This window comes from Mobula hypostoma, chromosome 1, assembly GCF_963921235.1.
Source record: "Mobula hypostoma chromosome 1, sMobHyp1.1, whole genome shotgun sequence".
In the NCBI taxonomy this organism is placed as follows: Eukaryota; Metazoa; Chordata; class Chondrichthyes; order Myliobatiformes; family Myliobatidae; genus Mobula; species Mobula hypostoma.
Window position 1 is genome coordinate 256,114,350 of NC_086097.1, and position 26,067 is coordinate 256,140,416.

A 26,067-nucleotide genomic window follows, 5' to 3' on the forward strand; every position below is an offset into this window, starting at 1 on the left:
ATCAAATGTGACTGTGGAAAACTGTGTATGAAACTGGAGAGATAGCAGAGGTACTTAATGAGTACTTTGCTTCGGTATTCACTACAGAAAAGGATCTTGGCGTTTGTAGGGATGACTGACAGTGGACTGAAAAGCTTGAGCATGTAGATATTAATAAGGAGGATGTGCAGGAGCTTTTGGAACGCATCAAGTGGGATAAGTTACCGGGACCGGACAAGATGTACCCCGGGCTACTGTGGGAAGCGAGGGAGGAGACTGCTGAATCTCTGGTGATGATCTTTGCATCATCAATGGGGATGTGAGAGGTTCCGGAGGATTGGAGGATGTTGTTCCATTATTCCAGAAAGGGAGTAGAGATAGCCCAGGAAATTATAGACCAGTGAGTCTTACTTAAGTAGTTAGTAAGTTGATCCTGAGAGGCAGGATTTATGAACATTTGGAGAAGCATAATATGATTAGGAATAGTCAGCATGGCTTTGTGAAAGGCAGGTCGTGCCTTACGAGCCTGATTGAATTTTTTGAGGATGTGACTAAACACATTGATGAAGGTAGAGCATTAGATGACATTGCTTTGTGGATCCAGAACTGGCTTGCCACAGAAGGCAAAGAGTGGTTGTAGATAGGTCATATTTTGCATTGAGGTCAGTCACCATCCCTCCACTTCCTCATCCAGGTTATTTATAAAAATCACAAACGTTGGGGGTGTTGCGGGTAGTGTGGGGGGCTGTTAGAGATCACAGCGGGACATTGATAGGATGCAAAACTGAACTGAGAAGTGGCAGATGGAGTTCAACCCAGATAAGTGTGAGGTGGTTCATTTTGGTAGGTCAAATATGATGGCAGAATATAGTATTAATGGTAAGACTCTTGGCAGTGTGGAGGATCAGAGGGATCTTGGGGTCCAAGTCCATAGGACACTCAAAGCTGCTGCACAGGTTGACTCTGTGGTTAAGAAAGCATACGGTGCATTGGCCTTCATCAATCGTGGGACTGAGTTTAGGAGCTGAGAGGTAATGTTGCAGCAATATAGGACCCTGGTCAGACCCCACTTGGAATACTGTGCTCAATTCTGGTCGCCTCACTGTAGGAAGGCTGTGGAAACCATAGGAAGGGTGCAGAGGAGATTTACAAGGATGTTGCCTGGATTGGGGAGCATGCCTTATGAGAATAGGTTGATGAAGGACCTATTCTCATCCTCCTTTTTTCCTTGGGGTGATGGAGGATGAGAGGTGACCTGATAGAGGTGTATAAGATGATGAGAGGCCTTGATTGTGTGGATAGTCAGAGGCTAGCAGGAGAGGGCACAGTTTTAAGGTACTTGGAAGTAGGTACAGAGGAGATGTCAGGGGTAAGTATTTCATGCAGAGAGTGGTGAGTGAATGGAATGGGCTGCCGGTAACGCTGATGGAGGCCGATATGATAGGGTCTTTTAGGAGACTCCTGGATAGGTACATATAGCTTAGAAAAATAGAGGGCTATGGGTAATCCTAGGTAATTTCCAAGGTAAGGACATGTTCAGCACAGCTTTGTGGGCCAAAGGGCCTGTATCGTGCTGTAGGTTTTCTATGTTTTCTATGTATGTTTCTGTCTCCTGCCTGTCCTTTCTATCATCTCTGTTGATTTATTTAGGTCAATGGCAGATGCAATCTCAATGGTTCTCTACAAGGCTTTAGATCACTTGGACAACACAAACACCTATGTTAGGAGGATGCTGTTCATCGACTATACTCAGCATTTAATACCATCATTCCCACAATCCTGATTGAGAAGTTGCAGAACATGGGTCTCTGTACCTCCCTCTGCAATTGGATCCTCGACTTCCTAACTGGAAGACCACAATCTGTGCGGATTGGTGATAACATCTGCTCCTCGCTGATGATCAACACTGGTGTACCTCAGGGGTGTGTGCTTAGCCCACTGTTCTACTCGGTCTGTACCCATGACAGTGTAGATAGGCATAGCTCAAATACCATCTATAAATTTGCTGATGATACAACCATTGTTGATAGAAACTCAGATGGTGATGAGAGGAAGTACAGGAATGAAATACGCCAACTAGTAGAGAGGTGTCGCAGGAACAACCTGGCACAATGTCAGTAAGACGAAAAAGCAGATTATGGACTTCAGGAAGGATAAGACGAAGGAAGACATACCAATCCTCATAGAGGGATCACAAGTGGAGAGACTGAGCAGTTTCAAGATCTCCGAGGATCTAACCTGGTCCCAACATGTCGATATAGTTATAAAGAAGGCAAGACATCGGCTGTACTTCATTAGGAATTTGAAGAAATTTGGCGTGTCAACAAATACACCCAAAAACTTCTATAGATGAACCGTAGAGAGCATTCTGACAGGCTGCATCACTGTCTGGTATGGGGGGAGCTGCTGCACAGGACCGAGAGAAGCTGCAGAGGGTTGTAAATCGAGTCAGCTCCATCTTGAATACTAGCCTACAAAGGACATGTTGAGGGAGTGGTGTCTCAGAAAGGTAGCATCCATTAGTAAGGACCTCCAGCACCCAAGGCATGCTCTTTTCTCACTGTTACCATCAGGTAGGAGGTACAGAAGCCTAATATACAGTATTTGTTTTTAGCACTTTTAAAATCTATTCAATATACATATACTGTATTTGATTTACTTATTTTTTTATTATTTGTATTTTATTTATTATTATTATTTGTTTTTCTCTTCTCTGTTATGTATTGCATTGAACTGCTGCTGCTAAGTTAACAAACTTCATGTCACATGCCGGTGACAATAAACCTGATTCTGATTCACTAGTCACTGTCGGCCAAACAGAAAAAGTTCCCTTTATTCCCACTCTTTGCATCCTGTCAATCTGCCAATGCTCTAATACCATGGATTTTTAACTTGTTCAGCAGCCTCAGGCGTGGCACCTTGTCAAAGATTTTGTGCAAATCCAGGTACACATCATCCACCGAAATTCAAAAGGATGTGATGCTGGGGCTTTACAAGGCAGCAGTTGGACTGTACTTTTGAGCAGTTTTGAGCCCTTATCGAAGAAAATATGTGCTGATGTTGAAGAGGATCCAGAGGAAGTTCACAAGAATAATCCCAGGAATTAAAGTTTTAACATGAGGAGTGTTTGATGGCTTTGGGCCTGTAGTAGTAGGCAGAAGTTGATCCCATGGAATCATGGGTTTGTGCCTCTGGTGGACTATGCCCTCTCCAGGGCACAAGCCTGGGCAGGAAGGTTTGAAGAACTGGCTGTTGCCCATGCAACGGGTTCCCCCTCTCCACATCACTGATGTAGTCCAAGGGAAGGACAAGCATCGATACAGTTTGGTACCAGTGTCGTCACTGACATTGCCAAAGTGAAGTTGTAAACAACATCAAACTGCCTTAGGGACCCCAGCTCCGGATTTCTTCTTTAGGGTTTACTCCCGAAGCCTTTCCCATGGGTGGGTATGGCTGCAAGGCAGAGGAAGTGTAAAATCAGAATTTTCCTTCTCCTAGGCAGGCTGCCGTCCAAGGCTGACGAGCCCCACTTGTCCGAAGCAGCCGGTTTTAAGGTGCCAGAGGTCCGCCTTTGCCCTTTCTCTTGTCAGTAGAAACAGCTCCTCCGGGCCTAGTCGCTGAGCCACACGTAAAGGCCAAGAGTTGGACTTGCTTGTTAGAGGCTGTTAGAGATGCACGCCATTTGGAGCCCTTTATAGGTAGTGGGAACTTATCCCCACTACCACCCCCAAGCTATGACAACCTTAGGGCCTGTACGCACTGGAATTTAGAAGAATGATGGAGAATCTCATTGAAACTGATTGAATATTGAAAGGTCTGAATTGAGTGGATGTGAAGGGGATGTGATCTGAGCCTCTGGCTAGGATCTTTATGTCCCCGTTGTCCACGGGAATGCTACCGAAGGATTGGAGGGAGGTGAATATTGTCCCCTTGTTCAAAAAAGGTAGTAGAGATAGTCCGGGTAATTATAGACCAGTGAGCCTTACGTCTGTGGTGGGAAAGCTGTTGGAAAAGATTCTTAGAGATAGGATCTATAGGCATTTAGAGAATCATGGTCTGATCAGACACAGTCAGCATGGCTTTGTGAAGGGCAGATCGTGTCTAACAAGCCTGATAGAGTTCTTTGAGGAGGTGACCAGGCATATAGATGAGGGTAGTGCAATGGATGTGATCTATATAGATTTTAGTAAGGCATCTGACAAGGTTCCACACGGTAGGCTTATTCAGAAAGTCAAAAGGCATGGGATCCAGGGAAGTTTGGCCACGTGGATTCAGAATTGGCTTGCCTGCAGAAGGCAGAGGGTCATGGTGGAGGGACTACATTCAGATTGGAGGATTGTGACTAGTGGTGTCCCACAAGGATCTGTTCTGGGACCTCTACTTTTCGTGATTCTTATTAACGACCTGGATGTGGGGGTAGAAGGGTGGGTTGGCAAATTTGCAGATGACATAAAGGTTGGTGGTGGTGTAGATAGTGTAGAGGATTGTTGAAGATTGCAGAGAGACATTCATAGGATGCAGAAATGAGCTGAGAAGTGGCAGATGGAGTTCAACCTGGAGAAGTGTGAGGTGGTACACTTTGGAAGGACAAACTCCAAGGCAGAGTACAAAGTAAATGGCAGGATACTTGGTAGAGTGGAGGAGCAGAGGGATCTGGGGGTACATGTCCACAGATCCCTGAAAGTTGCCTCACAGGTGGATAGGGTAGTTAAGAAAGCTTATGGGGTGTTAGCTTTCATAAGTCGAGTTTAAGAGTCGCGATGTAATGACGCAGCTCTATAAAACTCTGGTTAGGCCACACTTGGAGTACTGTGTCCAGTTCTGGTCACCTCACTATAGGAAGGATGTGGAAGCATTGGAAAGGGTACAGAGGAGATTTACCAGGATGCTGCCTGGTTTAGAGAGTATGCATTATGGGCAGAGATTAAGGGATCTAGGGCTTTACTCTTTGGAGAGAAGGAGGATGAGAGGAGACATGATAGAGGTGTACAAGATAATAAGAGGAATAGATAGAGTGGATAGCCAGCGCCTCTTCCCCAGGGCACCACTGCTCAATACAAGAGGACATGGCTTTAAGGTAAGGGGTGGGAAGTTCAAGGGGGATATTAGAGTAAGGTTTTTTACTCAGAGAGTGGTTGGTGCGTGGAATGCACTGCCTGAGTCAGTGGTGGAGGCAGATACACTAGTGAAGTTTAAGAGACTACTAGACAGGTATATGGAGGAATTTAAGGTGGGGGCTTATATGGGAGGCAGGATTTGAGCGTCGGCACAATATTGTGGGCCAAAGGGCCTGTACTGTGCTGTACTTTTCTATCTTCTATGTTTCCTATAATGGAGGAGTCTTGGACTAGAGAACACAGCTTCAGAATTGAAGGAAGTCCATTTAGAACTGAGATGAGGAAAAAAATTCTTTTTGCACAGTTAAGAGCAGTGGGAATGCCAGGACAGATAGTGGAAAGCCCTTCTTGTAGGATGTGGAAAGGCAGGGAGACCTCCAGAGTCCCTGATGACTACACCTGCAAGAAGTATATCCAGCTGTAGTTTCTTTCAGAGGGTATTAAGGAATAGGAGCTGGAGCTGTATAAACTCCAGGTGACTTTGGAGGCTTATCAAGTCATTGGGGATATCTAAAGTGGAGGTTTATAGGTTCTTGATCAGTCAGAGTGTCAAAGATTATGGGGAGAAGGCAGGAGAATTGGTTGAGAGGAATAATAGATCAGCCATGATAGAATGGTGGAGTAGACTTGATGGGACAGCTGGCCTAATTCTGCTCTTGTGCCTTATGATCTACAAGGCAGCCAGTTACAAAAATAAAAGGGAATTCAGAAGCTTGTTCACTGGAGTAGAGAGAACTTGGAATTTGTGACTACCACAGGAAGTAGTTGAAGTGGATTATAGAGAAGCCATTATGAGAGAATAGAAATTTACAGTGATATTGATACTGTTGTATATCAAATGAATTAAATGTTATGGATTATCCAGAGAATTTCAGGATGACTTTTCTGCATGTCAGGGCAGAATAGAGAAGCTGAATGGCTTTCTGCTGCCCCTGTTATATTCTTATATTCCATGTCATTTCAAAAATTAATTTTATCATTATAGAGAGATTCTTTATTTGTATACAATTAAGAAGACAAAAAATGTATAGCTCTTCATCATTCTTAGCTTATCCAATTCATAAACAGTACAGGTACACGTTGTAAGAGCAAAATACAATTAACTTAAAGAAACACTGGCAAATATAACTGATTAATTTGAGTTCAAAATACATAAGTCGTGGTGTTCTGTTAGCAAGTTAATGGTGTATCAAATATCTTATTTCCCTTCATTTTTCAGTATAACCAGTTCTGCATATGAATATATCAGAATTTTTTAATACTTCTAATGCACTGTTAGACTCCATACATTTCTTGCAGCAAACCATTTGCAGCATGACACTTACATCAATAACCGCATCAGTCAAGTGTTTCTGCTGTCGGAAAAGGATATTTGTTGCCCCAGCAACAAATCCACGCACGGAGACATCAGAGAGAAGGTGATGCTGCTGCAAGGCCATATATGGTAAACAAAGATAACCCTGCAAGAAAAATTCCTGTCACTAATTTTCAAATGTAGATAACAATGCCAATGGAAAACAAAACATGTAGCTTTCCAATCTGCAAACAATGTCCTTGTTTAGAGAAACCTTAAAAATTAGAAAAAACTCCCCTCCCTCATGTGACTTTCTGATAAAATTAACCAGTTCTGTCCCATTGGTTAATGAAATTAATTAAACCAAAAGTATATAATGTGGTTATATCTACATTTTTACTGCAATTCCAAAACCATCAAGAAAGCCAAACTAGCAAGAAAAGTGTTAGTTAGTTAAAATTGTTAAATAAATCGTAAACTTTTGAAAATGAATTCCAATTTACATGCAGTGGGCACTTTATTAGGTATAGGAGTGGAACCCAGTGTGGTCTTGGGCTGCTGTAGCCCATCTTCTTCAAAGTTCAATGTGTTGTGCATTCAGGGATGCTTTTCTGCATGCCACTGTTGTAACATGTGGTTATTTGAGTTACTGTCAACTGGCCATTCTCCTGACCTCTCTCATTAACAAGGCACTTTCACCCACAGAAAAGCTGCTCACTGCATTTTTTTTGTTTTTGCACCATTCTCTGCAGACTGTTGTGTGTGAAAATCCCAGGAGATCAGTGGTTTCTGAGATACTCAAACAACCCCGACCGACACCAACAATCATTCCACGGTCAAAGTCACAGATCACATTTCTTCCCATTTCTCATGTTTGGTCTGAACAACAACTGAACCTCTTGACCATGCCAGCATGAATTTATGCATTGAGCTGCTGTCACATGACTAGCTGATTAGATATTTGCATTAATGAGGTGTATAGGTGTACCTGATAAAGTGGACACTGAGTGTACATTGCTGTTTCACACAACTTTAATGCAGAATTAGTTTCATAGTTAAACAACAAAATTTATTAAAATAGACTAGCAAGTCATTGTTTTTTTTCAATTTTTTTGGTTTGTCATTATGAATGGAAAGTCCTAAGCTAACAGCAACATGCTCTCTGCTTTATCTTTCAGACTCCATTTGCCAATCAATCTCTGCTCGCTTGGATCTGCCTGTCAATTGCCAGCACTTGCCTCACCCTTCCCCATCAATTCGAGCACATCTCACACAACCTCTCATAGTCCCAAAACACATTCAACACAATCAAGAGTCATAGTCATAGAAAAGTACAGCACAGAAACAGGCCCTTTAGCCCATCTAGTCCATGTCAAACCATTTAAACTGCCTACTCTCATCGACCTGCATCGGGACAATAGCCCTCCATACCCCTACTATCCATGCATCTATCCAAACTTCACTTCACTTCTTCGAGTGCAAGAAGGACGAGACTGCGCAGGCGCGTGACGTAACAGGACAGCGCGGAGAGTTTAAAAAGGAGACCACTGGGCAGCAGTCGGAGCGGGCAGCGGAGTGAGTGGCAGCAGAGTGTAGGGCTTTGGCGGTAACGGGAAGAGGCGAGAGCGAAGCACCAACTCTTTTTCTCCCCCTTGGTGAATCGGCCCGGACAGACAGGAACAGCAGGGCTCACACAGCTAACGGTACGAGCTAACCGTTTAAAAAGTTTGTGTGTTTGTCGAGGTAAGTGGGTGAGTAGACTTATTTTTCCTGCTTCATTCCTGTAGAATTAGATAGCGTGCCTGCAGGGTTAGTGCTTTGTTCAGGGTGTCAGATGTGGGAATCCTGGGAGACCTCGACTGTGTTAGGGATCTGGAGCTGCAGTTTGATGACCTACTGCTTATCAGGGAAAGTGAAGAGGTGATAGACAGGAGCTACAGGGAGATAGTCATCCCGATGCTACAGGGGTCAGAAAACTGGGTGACTGTCAGGAGAGGGAAGGAAAATGCCAGATAGTGGAGAGCACCCCTGTGGCTGTCCCCCTCAGCAACAAATATCTTGTTCTGGATGCTGTTGAGGGGGATGACCTGACAGGGGCTGGCCACGGTGACCTGGTCTCTGGCACTGAGCCTGGCACTGTTGTGCAGGAGGGAAGGAGGGAGAGGAGGAATGCGGTAGTCATAGGGGATTCCATAGTCAGGGGAACAGACAAGAGATTCTGTGAACCTGATAGAGATACCCGCATGGTGTGTTGCCTCCCAGGTGCCAGGGTATGGGATGTCTCGGATCGGGTCCAGAATATTCTGAAGGGAAAGGGCGAGCAGCCAGTTGTCTTGGTACATGTTGGTACCAATGACATAGATAGGAGAAGGGAGGAAGTCCTGAAGAGAGATTTCCGGGAGTTAGGAAGGAAGCTGAGAAGCAGGATCCCCAGGGTAGTAATCTCGGGATTGCTACCTGTGCCATGTGCTAGTGAGGGCAAGAATAGTAGGATCAGGCAGATGAATGCGTGGCTGAGAAACTGGTGCAGGGGGCAGGGCTTCAGATTCTTGGATCATTGGGATCTCTTCTGGGGGAAGTATGACCTGTTCAAAATGGATGGGTTACACCTGAACCCGAAGGGGACCAATATCCTGGCGGGAAGGTTTAATAGAGCTGTTAGGGAGGGTTTAAATAATTTGGCAGGGGGTGGGAACCGGAATGATAGAGCGGAGGAAGTGGAAAACAGAAATAAATCTAAGATAGTGAACAGTAAAGATGTCAGGAAAGACAGGCAGGTGATGGGGCAAATTTGTAGCCATTGGGATGAGTTGCAGTGCAATAAAGTTGCAGTACCAAATACTGGTCTTAAGGTGTTATACTTAAATGCATGCAGCATAAAGGAATAAGGTGGATGAACTTGTCATACAGCTACAGATTAGCAGGTATGATATTATGGCCATCACTGAGACCTGGCTAAAGGATGCATGTCTCTGGGAGATGAACGTCCAAGGATACACGGTGTATCGGAAGGATAGGAAGGTAGGCAGAGGGGGAGGCGTGGCTTTATTGGTAAGAAATGATATTAAATCATTAGAAAGAGGTGACATAGGATCGAAGATGCAGTATCTTTATGGGTTGAGCTAAGAAATCGCAGGGGTAAAAGGACCCTGATGACAGTTATATACAGGCCTCCAAACAGTTGCAGCGATGTGCACTACAAATTACAACAGGAAATAGAAAAGGTTTGTCAGAAGGGCAGTGTTATGATAATTGTGGGGGATTTTAACATGCCAGTGGATTGGGAAAATCAGGTCGGCACTGGATCTCAAGAGAGAGAATTTGTCGAATGTCTGCGAAATGGCTTTTTAGAACAGCTTGTTGTTGAGCCCAATAGGGGATCGGCTCTACTGGATTGGGTATTGTGTAATGAACTGGAGGTGATTAGAGAGATTGAGGTGAAGGAACCCTGAAGTGATCATAACATGATTGAGTTCACTGTGAAATTAGAAAAAGAGAAGCCGAAATCTGATGTGTCGGTATTTCAGTGGAGTAAAGGAAATTACAGTGGCGTGAGAGAGGAACTGGCTAAAGTTGACTGGAAAGGAACACTGGTGGGAAGGACGGCAGAGCAGCAGTGGCTGGAGTTTATGCAAGAAGTGAGGAAGGTGCAAGACAGGTATATTCTGAAAAAGAAGAAATTTTCGAACGGAAAAAGGATGCAACAAGAGAAGTCAAAGCCAAAGTTAAAGCAAAGGAGAGGGCAAACAAGGAAGCAAAAATTAGTTGGAAGACAGAGGATTGGGAAGTTTTTAAAACCTTACAAAAGGAAACCAAGAAGGTCATTAAGAGGGAAAAGATGAACTATGAAAGGAAGCTAGCTAATAATATCAAAGAGGATACTAAAAGCTTTTTCAAGTATATAAAGAGTAAAAGACAGGTGAGAGTACTTATAGCACTGATAGAAAATGATGCTGGAGAAATTGTAATGGGAGATAAGGAGATGGCGGAGGAACTGAACGAGTATTTTGCATCAGTCTTCACTGAGAAAGACATCAGTAGTATACCGGACACTCAAGGGTGGCAGGGAAGAGAAGTGTGCGCAGTCACAATTACGACAGAGAAAGTACTCAGGAAGCTGAATAGGCTAAAGGTAGATAAATCTCCTGGACCAGATGGAATGCACCCGCGTGTTCTGAAGGAAGTAGCTGTGGAGATTGTGGAGATTGCGGAGGCATTAGCGATGATCTTTCAAAAGTTGATAGATTCTGGCATGGTTCCGGAGGACTGGAAGATTGCAAATGTCACTCCGCTATTTAAGAAGGGGGCAAGGAAGCAAAAAGGAAATTATAGACCTGTTAGCTTGACATTGGTGGTTGGGAAGTTGTTGGAGTGGATTGACAACGATGAGGTTACATAGAACATAGAATAGTATAGCACAATACAGGCCCTTCGGCCCACAATGTTGTGCCAACCCTCAAACCCTGCCTCCCATATAAGCCCCCAACTTAAATTCCTCCATATACCTGTCCAGTAGTCTCTTAAACTTCACTAGTGTATCTGCCTCCACCACTGACTCAGGCAGTGCATTCCACGCACCAACCACTCTCCGAGTAAAAAACCTTCCTCTAATATCCCCCTTGAACTTTTCACCCCTTACCTTAAAGCCATGTCCTCTTGTATATAACAGTGGTGCCCTGGGGAAGAGGCACTGGCTATCCACTCTATCTATTCCTCTTATTATCTTGTACACTTCTATCATGTCTCCTCTCATCCTCCTTCTCTCCAAAGAGTAAAGCCCTAGCTCCCTTAAGGAGTACCTGGAGGCATGACAAGAGAGGCAGAACTCAGCATGGTTTCCTTAAAGGAAAATCCTGCCTGACAAATCTATTTCAATTTTTTGAGGAAATTACCAGTAGGCTAGACAAGGGAGATGCAGTGGATGTTGTATATTGGATTTTCAGAAGGCCTTTGACAAGGTGCCACACATGAGGCTACTTAACAAGATAAGAGCCCACGGAATTACAGGAAAGTTACATACGTGGATAGAGCGTTGGCTGATTGGTAGGAAACAGAGAGTGGGAATAAAGGGATCCTATTCTGGTTGGCTGCCAGTTACCAGTGGTGTTCCACAGGGGTCCTTGTTGGGGCCACTTCTTTTTACGTTGTACATCAACGATTTGGATTATGGAATAGATGGCTTTGTGGCTAAGTTTGCTGATGATACGAAGATAAGTGGAGGGGCCGGTAGTGCTGAGGAAACAGAGAATCTGCAGAGAGACTTGGATAGATTGGAAGAATGGCAAAGAAGTGGCAAATGAAATACAATGTTGGAAAGTGTATGGTTATGCACTTTGGCAGAAGAAATAAACGAGCAGACTATTATTTAAATGGGGAGAGAATTCAAAGTTCTGAGATGCAACGGGACTTGGGCGTCCTCGTGAAGGATACCCTTAACCTCCAGGTTGAGTTGGTGGTGTAGAAGGCGAATGCAATGTTGCCATTCATTTCTAGAGGAATAGGAGCAGGGGTGTGATGTTGAGGCTCTATAAGGCGCTGGTGAGACCTCACTTGCAGTACTGTAGGCAGTTTTGGTCTCCTTATTTAAGAAAGGATGTGCTGACGGTTACAGAGAAGATTTACTAGAAAGATTCCGGGAATGAGAGGGTTAACATATGAGGAACATTTGTCCGCTCTTGGACTGTATTCCTTGGAATTTAGAAGAATGATGGGGGACCTCATAGAAACATTTTGAATGTTGAAAGACATGGACAGAGTGGATGTGGCAAAGTTGTTTCCCAGGATGGAGGAGTCTAGTATGAGAGGGCATGACTTAAGGATTGAAGGGTGCCCATTCAGAACAGAGATGCAAAGAAATTTTTTTAGCCAGAGGGTGGTGAATCTATGGAATTTGTTGCCATGGGCGGCAGTGGAGGCCAAGTCATTGGGTGTATTTAAGGCAGAGATTGATAGGTATCTGAGTAGCCAGGGCATCAAAGATTATGGTGAGAAGGTGGGGAGTGGGACTAAATGGGAGAATGGATCAGCTCATGATAAAATGGCAGAGCAGACTCGATGGGCCGAATGGCCGATTTCTGCTCCTTTGTCTTATGGTCTAAATGTTCAAATTGTGCTCGCATGCACCACTTGAGCTGGCAGCTCGTTCCACACTTTCATGACCCTCTGAGTGAAGAAGCTTCCCCCTATGTTCCCTTTAAACTTTTCACCTTTTACCCTTAACGCTTCACCTCTAGTTGTATCCACACCAAACCTCAGTGGAAAAAAAAACTTATTTACATTTTTCCTGTAGGTAAGTGACCAAAACTGCACACACACTCCAAATTAGGCCTCAACTATGTCCTATACAACTTCAACATAATGCCCCATCTCCTGTACTCTATACTTTGATTAATGATGGCCAATATGCCAAAAGCTTTCTTTATGACCCTATCTAACTGTGATGCCACTTTCAATGAATTCTGTACTTGTATTCCCAGATCCTTTTGTTCTACTGCACTCCTCGGTGCTCTACCATTCACTGTGTAAGACCTACCCTGGTTAGTCCTACTGAAGTGCAACACCTCAGACTTGTCTACGTTAAATTTCATCAGCCACTTCCAATCTTGTTGTCATCTGCAAATTTGCTGATCCAGTTAGCCACGTTTGATATAGGTGACAAACAGTAACAGACCCAGCATTGATCCCTGTGGCACTCTTAATTGTCACAGGCCTCCAGTAAGAGAGGCAACCCTCTACTACCACTCTTTGGTTTCTCCCAAAAAGCCAATGTCTAATCCAATTTACATCATCATCATGAATGCCGAGCGACTGAACCTTCTTGACTAACCTTCCATGCAAATGTTGTCAAATGCCTTGCTAAAGTCCATGTGGACAACATCCTCTGTCTTGCCTTCATCAACTTTCCCAGTAACTTCCCTGAAAAACTCTTAAGATTGGTTAGCCATGACCTACCATGCACAAAGCCAAGCTGACTATGCTTAATCAATACATGTCTATCCAAACACTCATCTATCCAGTCCCTCAGAATACCCTTCAATAACTTTCCCATTACTTACGTCATGCTAACCAGCCTATAATTTCCTGGTTTATTTTTAGAGTCTTTCTTAAACAGTGGAACAGCATTGCTATCCTTCAATCCTCTGGTACCTCACCCATCACTAAGGATGATTTAAATATTTCTGCTAGGGTCCTTGGCAATTTCTGCACTTACCTCCCACAGGGTCTGAGTGAACAACTTGTCAGGCCCTGGGGATTTATCCACCCTGATTTGCCTCAGAACAGCAAACATCGCCTCTTCTGTAATCCCTGTAATTCACCAAGCAGTAAACCTGAGCAACATCTCCACCCACTGATGCACGAAGTTGATGCCACTTTGCCGCACTTCTATAGTCTCTATGTCTGTCTTCTCAGTAAATAAAGATGCAAAGAATTCATTTAAGATCCCCCCATCTCTTTTGGCCCTACACATGGATTACCATTCTGATCTTCCAGATGACCGATTTTGTCCCTTACAATCCTTTTGATACAACATATCTGTAGCATCCCTTAGGATTCTCCTTCAACTTGTTTGCTGGGCAACCACATGCCTTCCTTTAGCCCTCCTGATTTCTTTCTTAAGTGCCCTCTTGCATTGCATATACTCCATAAGCACATCATTTGTTCCTACCTGCTTATATCTGTTATGCACCACCATTTTTTCTTAACCAGGGCCTCAATATCTCTTGAAAACCAAGTTTCCCTGCAAATGTTGTCATCACCTTTATCCTGACAGGTATATACAAGCTTATTACTCTCAAAATTTCTCTTTTGAAGGCCTCTCACTTACCAAGTACACCTTAGCCAGAAAATAGCCTGTACAAATCCACTTGCCAGATCCTTTCTGATTTCATCAAAATTGGCCTTTTTCTAATTTAGATTATCAACTGACAGACCAGATCTTTTCCCATATTTACCAAGAAACTAATGTAATTATGATCACTAGATGCAAAGTGTTCCCCTGCACAAAGATCTGCCACATCATGAAGGAACCCACCTACCCTGGTCAAGGACTGTTAGTCCCACTCCCATCCGGGAGGATGCTTTGTAGCCTCCAAACCAGGACCACCAGACTCAAACACAGTTACTTTCCCTAAGCAACATCTCCCCCACTGATCATGATAGCTGGTTCTTCACTTGCAAAGATCAAGAGGGAAGAAGAGTCCTAGGGAGCGATGGCACGATCGTTAGTGACTGTAGAGGCCAATTCTGGATCTGCAGACTCTGGAGCAGTAGGGACATGGGAACAGCTGGGATGGAGGCTCTTGGGTAGTAGGACCCTTCCTGCATCTCCTCTTCTCTTCAGCTTCCTGGATTCCTCAAAATTCTTGGCTCCTCCATCGATCAGTGTTCTCCAGCGGCCACTGTCACAAGCCAGCTGCTGCCACTCATTGACTTCAATATTTGCCCAAGAGAACTGTGGCTTAAGTTGGTCTTTGTATCTCTTGTGCGAGGCACCATAATTTCCCTTCCCCTGAGAGAGTCCTTCGTAGAGTACTGCTTTCGGTAACCTGGAGTTGTCTAAGTGAGACACATAGCCTGACCAGCAGAGCTACTTGAGCAGCAAAGTAGCTTCAATGCTTGGAAGTTGAGCCTTGTCCAGGACTTCATTGTTGGATACATGATCCTGCCAGCCGATACCCATGATGGAACAGAGGCAGCGCTGATGGAAGCGCTCAAACAACTGGATTTGCTTGTGATGCAAGACACAGGCTACAGAACCTTATAGCAGTGTTGTGATAACAGCAGCCCTGTACACCCAGATTTGTGTGGACAGATACAGCTGATGGTTCTTCTACATGTTTCTGCAAGTGCCCAAAGCCACTGCTGCCTCTGGTGAGTCAACTGTCAACACCCCGTACTACCGTAGCATCGCTGGAGATGACGCAGCCCAGATAGGTGAACTGCTCAACCTGGTGAGAGGGTGGTCGTCAATGGTGATCTGAGGCTGGTAACACACGCTACGAGGGGACTTCCGATGTGGGATCATTGTGTTCTTCAGACAGACCACTAACCCGAAAGCCCCTGCAGCCTGGGCAAACTGAATGACTGCAGGCTGTAGCACATCCTGTGTGTGTGTGAGAACACAGTCGTCTGTATATAGTCACTTCGAGAATGGGCTCTTGCATGGTTTTTGTTTGGGTGAGAAGGTAGAGGAAGTTGAAAATATTTCCGTCGGAGCAGAACAGAACAGAATATAGATGCTCTCCGAAGTGGTCTCTTTCGCTTCCCGTAGCACCATGCTGAAAAGATGGTGAAGAGCATTGCTGCCAAAACACAGGCTTAGTTTATGCCAGTACTGATAGGGAATGGGTCAGACAGGTCGCTGTTGTGTTTAACCTGACTGCCTTGGCCTTCATGGAGCTGCTGCAGGATGGTGAGGAATTTTGGGGGACAGCCAAGTTTCAACAGAATCTTCCAGAGACCATCGTGACTGACTGTATCAAAGGCATTGGTCAGGTCAATGAAAGCCGTGTACAGTCCCTTGTTCTGTTCAAGCCACTTGTCCTGTATCTGGTTCAGGATGACGATTATGTCGACGTGCCTCTATTCGCTCTGTGAGGTTGCCTTCGGCAATGGTAGGGATGATTCTGTCCAAGAGAATTCTGGTGAGAATCTTCCCGGCAGGGGACAGCAGGTAATGCCTCTGTAGTTAGAGCAATCCAATTTCCCCCCTTTATTCTTGTACAGGGAAACAATTAAAACATCAATTAGATCACTGGGGACTGAACCTTTTTCCCAACAGAGTGTGAACAGGTTTGTGAGTTCACTCAGAAGAATGTCTCTGTCCATTTTGTACGTTTTCGCTAGGATTCCATCAATGCCTGGAGCTTTATGGCATTTTAGCTTAGAAATAGTGACTGACTGCGTCCAGAGCTGGTGGGCCACCAAGCTTAAGCCTGACCTCATGCTGGGGGAATCATTTCAATGGATGCTTTTCATATTTGATGATTATCCCCAAAAAGGTTCTCATAATACTTTGTCCATTGCCTCATGATTGCTTCCTGTTTGTCAGTGGGCTGAAGAAATCGGATGATCATAGAGGAGTTTGAACCTGACGAAACCATACACTACATGCAGCCATTCGCAGAAAGCTTGAGCGTTGCCAGTGTCTGAATAGTGCTACGCTTGTTCTGCTCGGGTAGTCCACCAATCATTTCGCACCTGTCTCAGCTCGACTTGGACAGGTGCAAAACGCAGCTCTGTATTCTGCCTTGGCCGTCTGGTCGTCAGGTCTAGACAGCACCACTTGATGGGAAGCACATTTCTTCTTCAGCAGTGTCACGTACACGCAACCCTGTAAAAGTATCAGCAGCAATAGAACACACCCGGAGTCTGGTTTTGCTGTTAACAAAACACTACTTTATTAGTAACTATGTCAGATAGTAACTTAAACCAGGTAAATCAAGAGTTAATGGTGTTATGCATATATAGGTGTATAGATAAATCCCCAAGCTTCTTCAAAGCAAGGGTGGTAAGTGATACAGTCTTACGATGGTGTGGTAAGGGAAATCAGTTCAGTCCATGGGATTGAAGTGAGAGAAAGAGATTTGTAATCCAAGTAACAGGTGTCGTCGATCTTCCTCGATGTCCTCCAAATCTTCCAAGTTAGCTAAACTTGACCAACTTAAGAGCGCCATCTTCAAGTGATATCTACCAACCCAGGCAAGGGTTAGACACACCGGTAGATTCTACAGGGTCGCCCCTACACGCACTGATAGTCACGGATTGATTCCCCTTAATCGATCCTCAGCCCCACCCTTGTGGGCACTTAAAAGTTAAGTGGCGTCTGCATGTCCTGCCAAAGAGACAATTACGCTAGTTTAAATACCAGTGTGCCGATCACCAGCTGTCCTTCATGTAGCTCCTCCCTCTCTCTCTCTCTGTGCAGCAAGCTATTTGCACTGTACGTCTCTCTCTCTCTCTCTCTCTTTTACAGGCATGATTCTTAAAGGCACATTCCATAATGAATAAAACTTAAGATTCCATCACAAGCAGGTTCCGAATTTCAACATCACTTTCATCAAACCAGTCCTCGTTTCTTCTTGAGGAGTACCCAACTACCTCGACAGCCGTATCCTTGGGGCAAAACGACAGGTGTTAGATGACACTGTAAGTCGCAGTGTCAACTCTGCACGTAGGCGGTTCAGACCCATGGGTCGTCTGTCTGTTGACCTGAGGCAACAACATTTGGCACCCCTCTGAGTGACCAAGCTGCCCTCTTCAGGGATAGCACTGCTTGCTCCAGATGGAGATGTACCTAAAAAAGGTGGTCCAAAAAAAGCTTGCCTCACCACCAACTGGTTGGCGTGCCACAGCCAACAGGCATCTCAGTCAAGCAGTAAGAGAAAGGAAAATAAATTAGTCAACATATCTCAAAATCGCATGCTGGAATGAACAGACAATGCAGGATTCTACTGAAAGTGACCAACCCCAACACTCAGCGCTCGTGGTACAAGAACTAGCTCAGCTGGACATTGACATCTCTGCTATAAGCAAAGTACGTTTTGCTGATTGAGGATCTTTGATCAAGCATAGTGCAGGCTACGCTCTCCTCTGGTCAGCAGAAGCAGCCAAGAGAATAGACTCTCCGGGATAGGCTTCATGGACAAATATATCACCGTAAATAAGCTTCAAAGCCTACAAGTCGGACACTCAGATCGACTTATGCTGCTATGACTCCCGCTGAAAGACAACCAATTGTCAACCTTGTAAGTGTCTACGCCTCCATACTGCAAGCAGATCCAGCTGCCAAAGAGATGTTCTATGGGGAGCTGAAGTCCCTCCTATTGGAAACATATAAGGTAGACAAGACTTCAATGCCAGGGTGGATAGAGATGTCGAGGTATGGCTGGGAGTCTTGGTTATCATGGTGTTGGAAACTGCAATGACAACAGGAGGACGCTCCTGGAGCTCTGCACAGTATTAGGCCTGGTTATAACAAATACACAGTTTCAACAGAAAGCCAGGTTCAAGACAAACTGGAGACACCCCTGATCCAAACACCGTCACCTCCTGGACTGCATCCTGGTGTACAGAAAGGATGTGTCGGATGTTCTACAGACCAGGGTCATGTCAAGCACAAACTGTTAAACATATCACAGACTGAACAGGGCGAAAATCAGACTAGCTATCAAGCTGGAAATAAGGAAAAGGGGCCTACGGTCGAAGATACTCCAGATGGATATAGCCCTTTGGTCTCCGAGAAATATTCTAGATCAAGCTAAGGGAGAAACTGGACAGCAAAGGCACCCCAAGTGCAGACTCCACCCATATACTCCAACATTTTTTACACCAGTATTATTGGCGCATACAGGGCATATTCATGCCCTAATCTGGAACTGTCTGACTACTAGTCTTTATTTCTAGTTCCGGCCTAAAGACCAGTGATAGGAAAGGCAAAACTGATTACCAAGTCAGTGAGAGTATGGCCTGAAGGAGCTGTCTCACGCCTTCAGGACTGCTTCGCGTGCATAGACTAGAACCTATTTGCATGCCAAGCAATGCACGATTCGGGAAATGACTTTGAGGAATACACACCATGGTCATGCACTATATCAAATACTGTGTAGACAACATCACTAGTAATAAAAACATCCGTGTATTCCTGAATCAGAAGCCATGGATAAACAACAAAATCCAGAACCTACTCAAGGCTCGGGATGCTGCTTACAGATCCAGTGATGCTGCAGCATACAGCAAAGCCAATCAAACCTTAAAAGAGGCATCAAAACCGCGAAGTACAGATTTGCACAACAGATAGATACATGCCTTCAATAATGCCACCAACCCCGGACACATGCGGGAAGGCATCATGTCCATCACTGACTACAAAGGAAATATCTCCTGCCCTGCTAACAGTGGCGCCACATCAACTAAGGAGCTAAACAACTTCTTTGCTCGGTTTGACAGGGACAATAACGAAGCAGAGATGAACATATTAACACCCAAGAACACAGTGCTGAAGCTGAGGACATGAGGAGAGGCATACTCTCTGTAGTATTAACGCACACAGAGCTGCTGCACCAGATGGCATACCTGGGTGGGTCCTCAGGGACTGCACTGACTAGCTGACAGAAGTTTTTACTGAAATCTATAACCTCTCCGTCCCTTCACAAACAAGAGAAAATCCTGCAGATGCTGAAAATCCTAGTATCACACACAAAATGCTGGAGGAACTCAGCGGGCCAGGCAGTATCTAGGAAAAGTCATTTTAGAAACACACAATCAATCTATGTATAAGAGCTATCTTATGTATTTATATATATCATGTGTATTTTTTATTATTGTGTTCTTTATCGTATTCTGTTATTTTTTATGCTGTACCTGATCCAGAGAAACAATTACTTTGTTCTCCTTGCACATGTGTACAAGAAATGACATCTTGAATCCTTATAACAGGAATACTGCAGATGCTGGAAATTCAAGCAACATACATCAAAGTTGCTGGTGAACGCAGCAGGCCAGGCAGCATCTCTAGGAAGAGGTACAGTCGACGTTTCCGGCCGAGACCCTTCGTCAGGACTAACTGAAGGAAGAGTTAGTAAGAGATTTGAAAGTGAGAGGGGGAGGGGGAGATCCAAAATGATAGGAGAAGACAGGAGGGGGAGGGATGGAGCCAAGAGCTGGACAGTTGATTGGCAAAAGGGATATGAGAGGATCATGGGACAGGAGGTCCAGGGAGAAAGACGGGGGGGGGGGTGGAACCAGAGGATGGGCAAGGGGTATAGTCAGAGGGACAGAGGGAGAAAAAGGAGAGTGAATATGTGTATAAAAATAAATAACGGATGGGGTACGAGGGGTAGGTGGGGCATTATCCACGACCTCCTCTACTGTAAAAATATCCACGGCCTCCTCTACTGTAAAGATATCCACGGCCTCCTCTACTGTAAAGATGAAGCCACACTCAGGTTGGAGGAACAACACCTTATATTCCGTCTGGGTAGCCTCCAACCTGATGGCATGAACACTAACTTCCGCTAATGCCCCACCTCCCCCTCGTACCCCATCCTTTTTCTCCCTCTATCCCTCTGACTATACCCCTTGCCCATCCTCTGGTTTCCCCACCCCCCCCCTTGTCTTTCTCCCTGGACCTCCTGTCCCATGATCCTCTCATATCCCCTTTGCCAACCACCTGTCCAGCTCTTGGCTCCATCCCTCCCCCTCCTGTCTTCTCCTATCATTTTGGATCTCCCCATCCCCCTCCCACTTTCAAATCTCTTACTAACTCTTCCTTCAGTTAGTCCTGACGAAGGGTCTCGGCCTGAAACGTTGACTGTACCTCTTCCTAGAGATGCTGCCGGGCCTGCTGCGTTCACCAGCAACTTTGTTGCGTGTTTCTTGAATCCTTATACCAGCTCTATCTCCTCTGTTCATTCAGTCCAGATGAAAGGTCATGACCAAAAAAATTGCCTATCCATTTCCCTCCACAGATATTGCCTGACCTGCTCAGTATCACCAGCAGGCAGTTTTTTTGTCTTAGAGAGATTTGATGCATGTTATCGAGTTTGAAAGACACAAAATACCTTAACCTGGAAAGATGTTGGAAGTCCTTTCCACTCTGTCAAAACTTCTCATTAAGATACCACTTAAGCTCCTCCGAACAGTCCTGATTTTTCCAATACCTTCTCCCAACTAAAATTCCTCCTTGTTGGCAATAACCTGGTTAATCTCCTCTGTACCCTGTCTGACATTTTACAGTATCTTGGCAAAAAATGCATAATGCATTAAGAAAGATCATTTAGATGGAATCATAGAAAACCTATAGCACAATACAGGCCCTTCGGCCCACAATGATGTGCCAAACATGTACTTACTTTAGAAATTACTAGGGTTACCCATAGCCCTCTATTTTTCTAAGCTTCATGTACCTATCCAAGAGTCTCTTAAAAGACCCTACTGTATCCACCTCACCAGTCACCGGCAGCCCATTCCACGCACTCACTACTCTCTGCGTAAAAAACTTACCCCTGACATCCCCTCTGTACCTACTTCCAAGCAACTTAAAACTATGCCACCTCGTGTTAGCCATTTCAGCCCTGGGAAAAACCTCTGACTATCCACACGATCAATGCCTCTCTTCATCTTATACACCTCTATCAGGTCACCTCTCATCCTCCATCGCTCCAAGGAGAAAAGAACAAATTCACTCAACCTATTCTCATAAGGTATACTCCCCAATCCAGGCAACATCTTTGTAAATCTCCTTTGCACCCTTTTTATAGTTTCCACACCCTTCCTGTAGTGAGGTGACCAGAACTGAGCACAGTACTCCAAGTGGGGTCTGACCAGGGTTCTATATAGCTGCAACATTACTTCACAGCTCTTAAACTCAATCTCATGATTGATGAAGGCCAATGCTTTCTTACCCAGTCAACCTGCGCAGCAGCATTGAGTGTCCTATGGACTTGGATCCCAAGATCCCTCTGATCCTCCACACTGCCAAGAGTCTTACCATTAATACTATATTCTGTCTTCAAATTTGACCTACCAAAATGAACCACCTCACACTTATCTGGGTTGAACTCCATCTGTTACTTCTCAGCCCAGTTTTGCATCCTATCAATGTCCCGCTGTAATCTCTGACAGCCCTCCACACTATCCCCAACACTCCCAACCTTTGTGTCATCAGCAAATTTACTAACCCATCCTTTCACTTCCTCATCCAGGTCATTTATAAAAATCACGACAAGAAGAGGTCCCAGAACAGATCCCTGAGGCATACCACTGGTCGCCTGTCTACAACCATTCTTTGCCTTCTGTGGGCAAGCCAATTCTAGATCCACAAAGCAATGTTCCCTTGGACCCTATGCCTCCTGACTTTCTCTATAAGCCTTGCATTGAGTACCTTATCAAATGCCTTGCTGAAATCCATATACACTACATTGACTGCTCTACCTTCATCAATGTGTTTAGTCACATCCTCAAAAAATGCAATCAGGCTAGCAAGGCACAACCTGCCTTTGACAAAGCCATGCTGATGGTATTGCATATTTTTAATTTGTTTACTTAAACTACATTTTTAGAACATAGATTCACAGAAACTATCTACCGGTACCACAATTTTGAGATTTAAAATATTTCTGCCTAATATAAAGTTCATAGCAAGTCTTTCTTAGATTAAATTAGTCAAATTTAAATGAGAATATTTATAAAAGTTACCTTTGTAAAGACAGCTAAGGGCATTCCATACTGGTCTTCCTTGAGACCAGATATTAGACCTGGTGCTGTCACAGTCTCAACTGTATTTGCTTGTGGTTGCACAGTGATTGGTAAAAACTGCGAAACTATAGAATCTGAGATAAAAACCTCTTTTTGGTTGGTCTTATCATTCAGTCTCTCTTCCTTTGTCCCATTGTCTGCGTCAAGAACACTTGTGTCCAAAGTTTCCCAATCACTTTCAGATGAGTTAGGTGAAATATGTGCTGGAGGTGGTAATTGCAGCTGCAGTCTATCATCCCCTTGTTCAGACCTTTGTACATCTGAAAAGGTTACCACCTTTGCTGGAACATTTGTCTCATCATCGCCTGCTGAATATTTTGCTTCTAAACCAAATTCTGAAGTAACTCCAGCAACATCTGACACTGAAATGGAAACAAATTCTTCAGTATTTAGACCATGTTCCTGGAAAACATCTTCGGAAGTGCTCTTGCGTGGTTTATATTGTGATGAATCTGCTAAACCATGTTCTATCATTCCTAAAAAAAGTACAAAATAAAAGCAGATTGTAAATTGAATATAGTCTAATCTTTACATACAAAGAATTAGCCATTAACAGAACAAATATGTCCGATGTTCCTCATGAGACCACTGAGATACATAACTTAGCTTTTTAAAAAATGAAACATAGAATAGCTCAGCACAGTAAAGGCCCTTCGGCCCACAACCTACCTCCCATATAGCCCCCCACCTTAAATTCCTAAATATACCTGTCTAGTAGTCTCTTAAACTTCACTAGTGTATCTTCCTCCACCACTGACTCAGGCAGTGCATTCCACGCACCAACCACTCTCTGAGTAAAAAACCTTCCTCTAATATCCCCCTTGAACTTCCCACCCCTTACCTTAAAGCCATGTACTCTTGTATTGTAGTGATGTGCTACACAGAGAGCTAGAAATAACGACACGCAGTCCGCAAGTTACACTCGAGACTCGTTTATTCAAACTTCGTGGCACAGGCTTTTAAGCAGTTCCCTTCCAGCCCTCCGCGGGCAGAAATGACGTCAGAGGTGATTACAAAAGTCTCTCCCCGCGCGAGGGCTATTTTGTGAGCCGGTTCGCTTGTGTAGAAAGTGGGTCGCCACATAACCGTCCCCCAGAACCAGCGATACACCCCCAGTGTCCACAGTCTGGATCAGTCTCTGTTTGGGAGGTCTGCCTCTGCGCCACGGTGCCTGAACCTCAACCGGCTGTGCCAAGTCCACATGGGTCAGTTTGAGTTGGTCCACCGTGAAAACCTCCTCTTTCCCCCCAATGTCCAGAATGTACGTGGACCCGTTGTTACTGATCACCTTGAACGGCCCCTCGTACGGCCACTGTAGCGGTGCCCGGTGTGCGCCGCTTCGTACGAATACAAACTTACAGTTCTGCAGGTCTTTGGGTACACAGGTTGGGATCTGTCTGTGCTGTGAACTCGGTACGGGGGCCAGGTTGCCAAGCCTTTCATGTAGTCTGTCCAGGACTGCTGTGGGTTCTTCGTCTTGCCCCCTTGAGGCTGGTATGAACTCTCCTGGGACGACCAGGGGTGCGCCGTACACCAGCTCGGCCGACGAGGTGTACAGACCCTCTTTGATTGCTGTGCGGATTCCGAGCAGGACCTAGGGAAGCTCGTCCACCCAGTTTGGCCCTTTCAGGCGGGCCATGAGAGCCGACTTTAAGTGACGGTGGAAGCGTTCCACTAGTCCGTTCGACTGTGGGTGGTAGGCAGTTGCATGGTGTAATTGTGTTCCCAACAGGCTGGCCACAGCCAACCACAGGCTGGAGGTGAACTGGGTGCCCCTGTCGGAGGTAATGTGGGCTGGTATCCCGAAGCGTGCTGCCCAGGTTGCAATCAGTGCTCGGGCGCAGGAATCAGCGGTGGTGTCATTGAGCGGGACCACCTCTGGCCATCTCGTGAACCGTTCTACCATAGTTAGGAGGTACCGCGCTCCTCGCGTCACTGGCAAGGGCCCCACGATATCCACATGGATGTGGTCGAACCTCCAGCGAGTGTGCCGCTGTACCTTGGCTGTTTGGCACTGCGTGCACGTTTTGGCCCATTCGCTGACCTGTTTGCGAAGTCCGTGCCACATGAACTTGCTGGAGACCATCCGGGTGGTTGTCCTGATAGATGGGTGCGCCAAGCCGTGTATGGAGTTGAAAACTTGCCGCTGCCAGGCTGCTGGGACAATGGGGCGAGGTTGGCCGGTAGCCACGTCAAACAGGAGGGTCCTCTCACCTGGGCCTACGAGGAAGTCTTGCAGCTGCAAACCCGAGACTGTGGTCCTGTAGCTGTGCATCTCGTCGTCTGCCTGCTGCGCTTCCGCCAGTGCTGCATAGTCCACCCCCTGGGACAGGGCCTGGATAGCTGGTCTGGAGCGCGCGTCCGCCATGACGTTGTCCTTTCCCGAGACATGCTGGATGTCCGTCGTGTACTCGGAGATGTAGGACAGATGTCGCTGCTGGCGGGCCGACCAGGGATCGGACACCTTCGTGAACGCGAAGGTCAACAGTTTGTGGTCCGTGAATGCGGTGAACGGCCTGCCTTCTAAGAAGTACCTGAAATGCCGGATTGCCAGATATAGTGCCAACAGCTCCCGGTCGAAGGCACTGTACTTGAGTTCGGGTGGCCGTAGGTGCCTGCTGAAGAACGCCAGGGGTTGCCAGCACCCCTTGATGAGTTGCTCCAGCACCCCATCGACTGCTGTGCTGGACGCGTCCACTGTGAGAGCGGTTGGAACGTCCGTTCTGGGGTGCACCAGCATCGCGGCGTCTGCCAAGGCTTCCTTGGCTTTAACAAAAGCGGCCGCGGCCTCTTCGTCCCAAGTAATGTCCTTGCCTTTACCCGACATCAGGGTGAATAAAGGGCACATGATACGGGCTGCTGAGGGGAGGAAGCAGTGGTAGAAGTTCACCATACCAACAAACTCCTGCTGGCCTTTGACTGTGTTGGGCCGGGCGAAGTGGCGGATCACGTCTACCTTGGTGGGCAGAGGTGTTGTCCCGTCTTTGGTAATCCTGTGGCCCAGGAAGTCGATGGTGTCGAGTCCGAACTGACATTTGGCCGGGTTGATCGTGAGACCGAAACCACTCAGGCGGGAGTAGAGCTGGCGGAGGTGGGACAGATGCTCCTGACGACTACTGCTGGCTATGAGGATGTTGTCCAAATAGATGAACTCAAAGTCCAGGTCGTGTCCCACCACATCCATTAGTTGCTGGAACGTCTGTGCAGCATTCTTCAGGCCGAACGGCATTCGGAGGAATTCGAACAGGCCGAACGGGGTGATGAGTGCTGTTTTGGGGATGTCTTCAGGGAGTACCAGGATTTGATGGTACCCCCGGACGAGGTCTACTTTGGAAAAGGTGCTTGCCCCATGCAGGTTTGCTGCAAAGTCCTGTATGTGCGGCACGGGGTAGCGGTCTGGAGTTGTAGCCTTGTTCAGTC

The 26,067-nt window shown here is 45.7% G+C and overlaps 1 protein-coding gene across 2 annotated transcripts in view; it reads right to left on the bottom strand.

Annotated features, from left to right (window-relative positions):
* Positions 1–26,067, bottom strand: part of avl9 (AVL9 homolog (S. cerevisiase)) — a 319,342-nt gene that overhangs the window by 113,314 nt on the left and 179,961 nt on the right. For both annotated transcript variants that reach the window (XR_010020391.1, XM_063067522.1), the window contains exons 10-11: positions 22,588–23,123; positions 6,422–6,556 (exon numbers count right to left, since the gene is read on the bottom strand). Coding sequence is in view for 1 of the 2 variants with exons in the window: in XM_063067522.1 (XP_062923592.1) it covers positions 6,422–6,556; positions 22,588–23,123 (671 nt within the window). In the remaining variant the exon portion in view is untranslated. The remainder of the gene's footprint in view (positions 1–6,421; positions 6,557–22,587; positions 23,124–26,067) is intronic.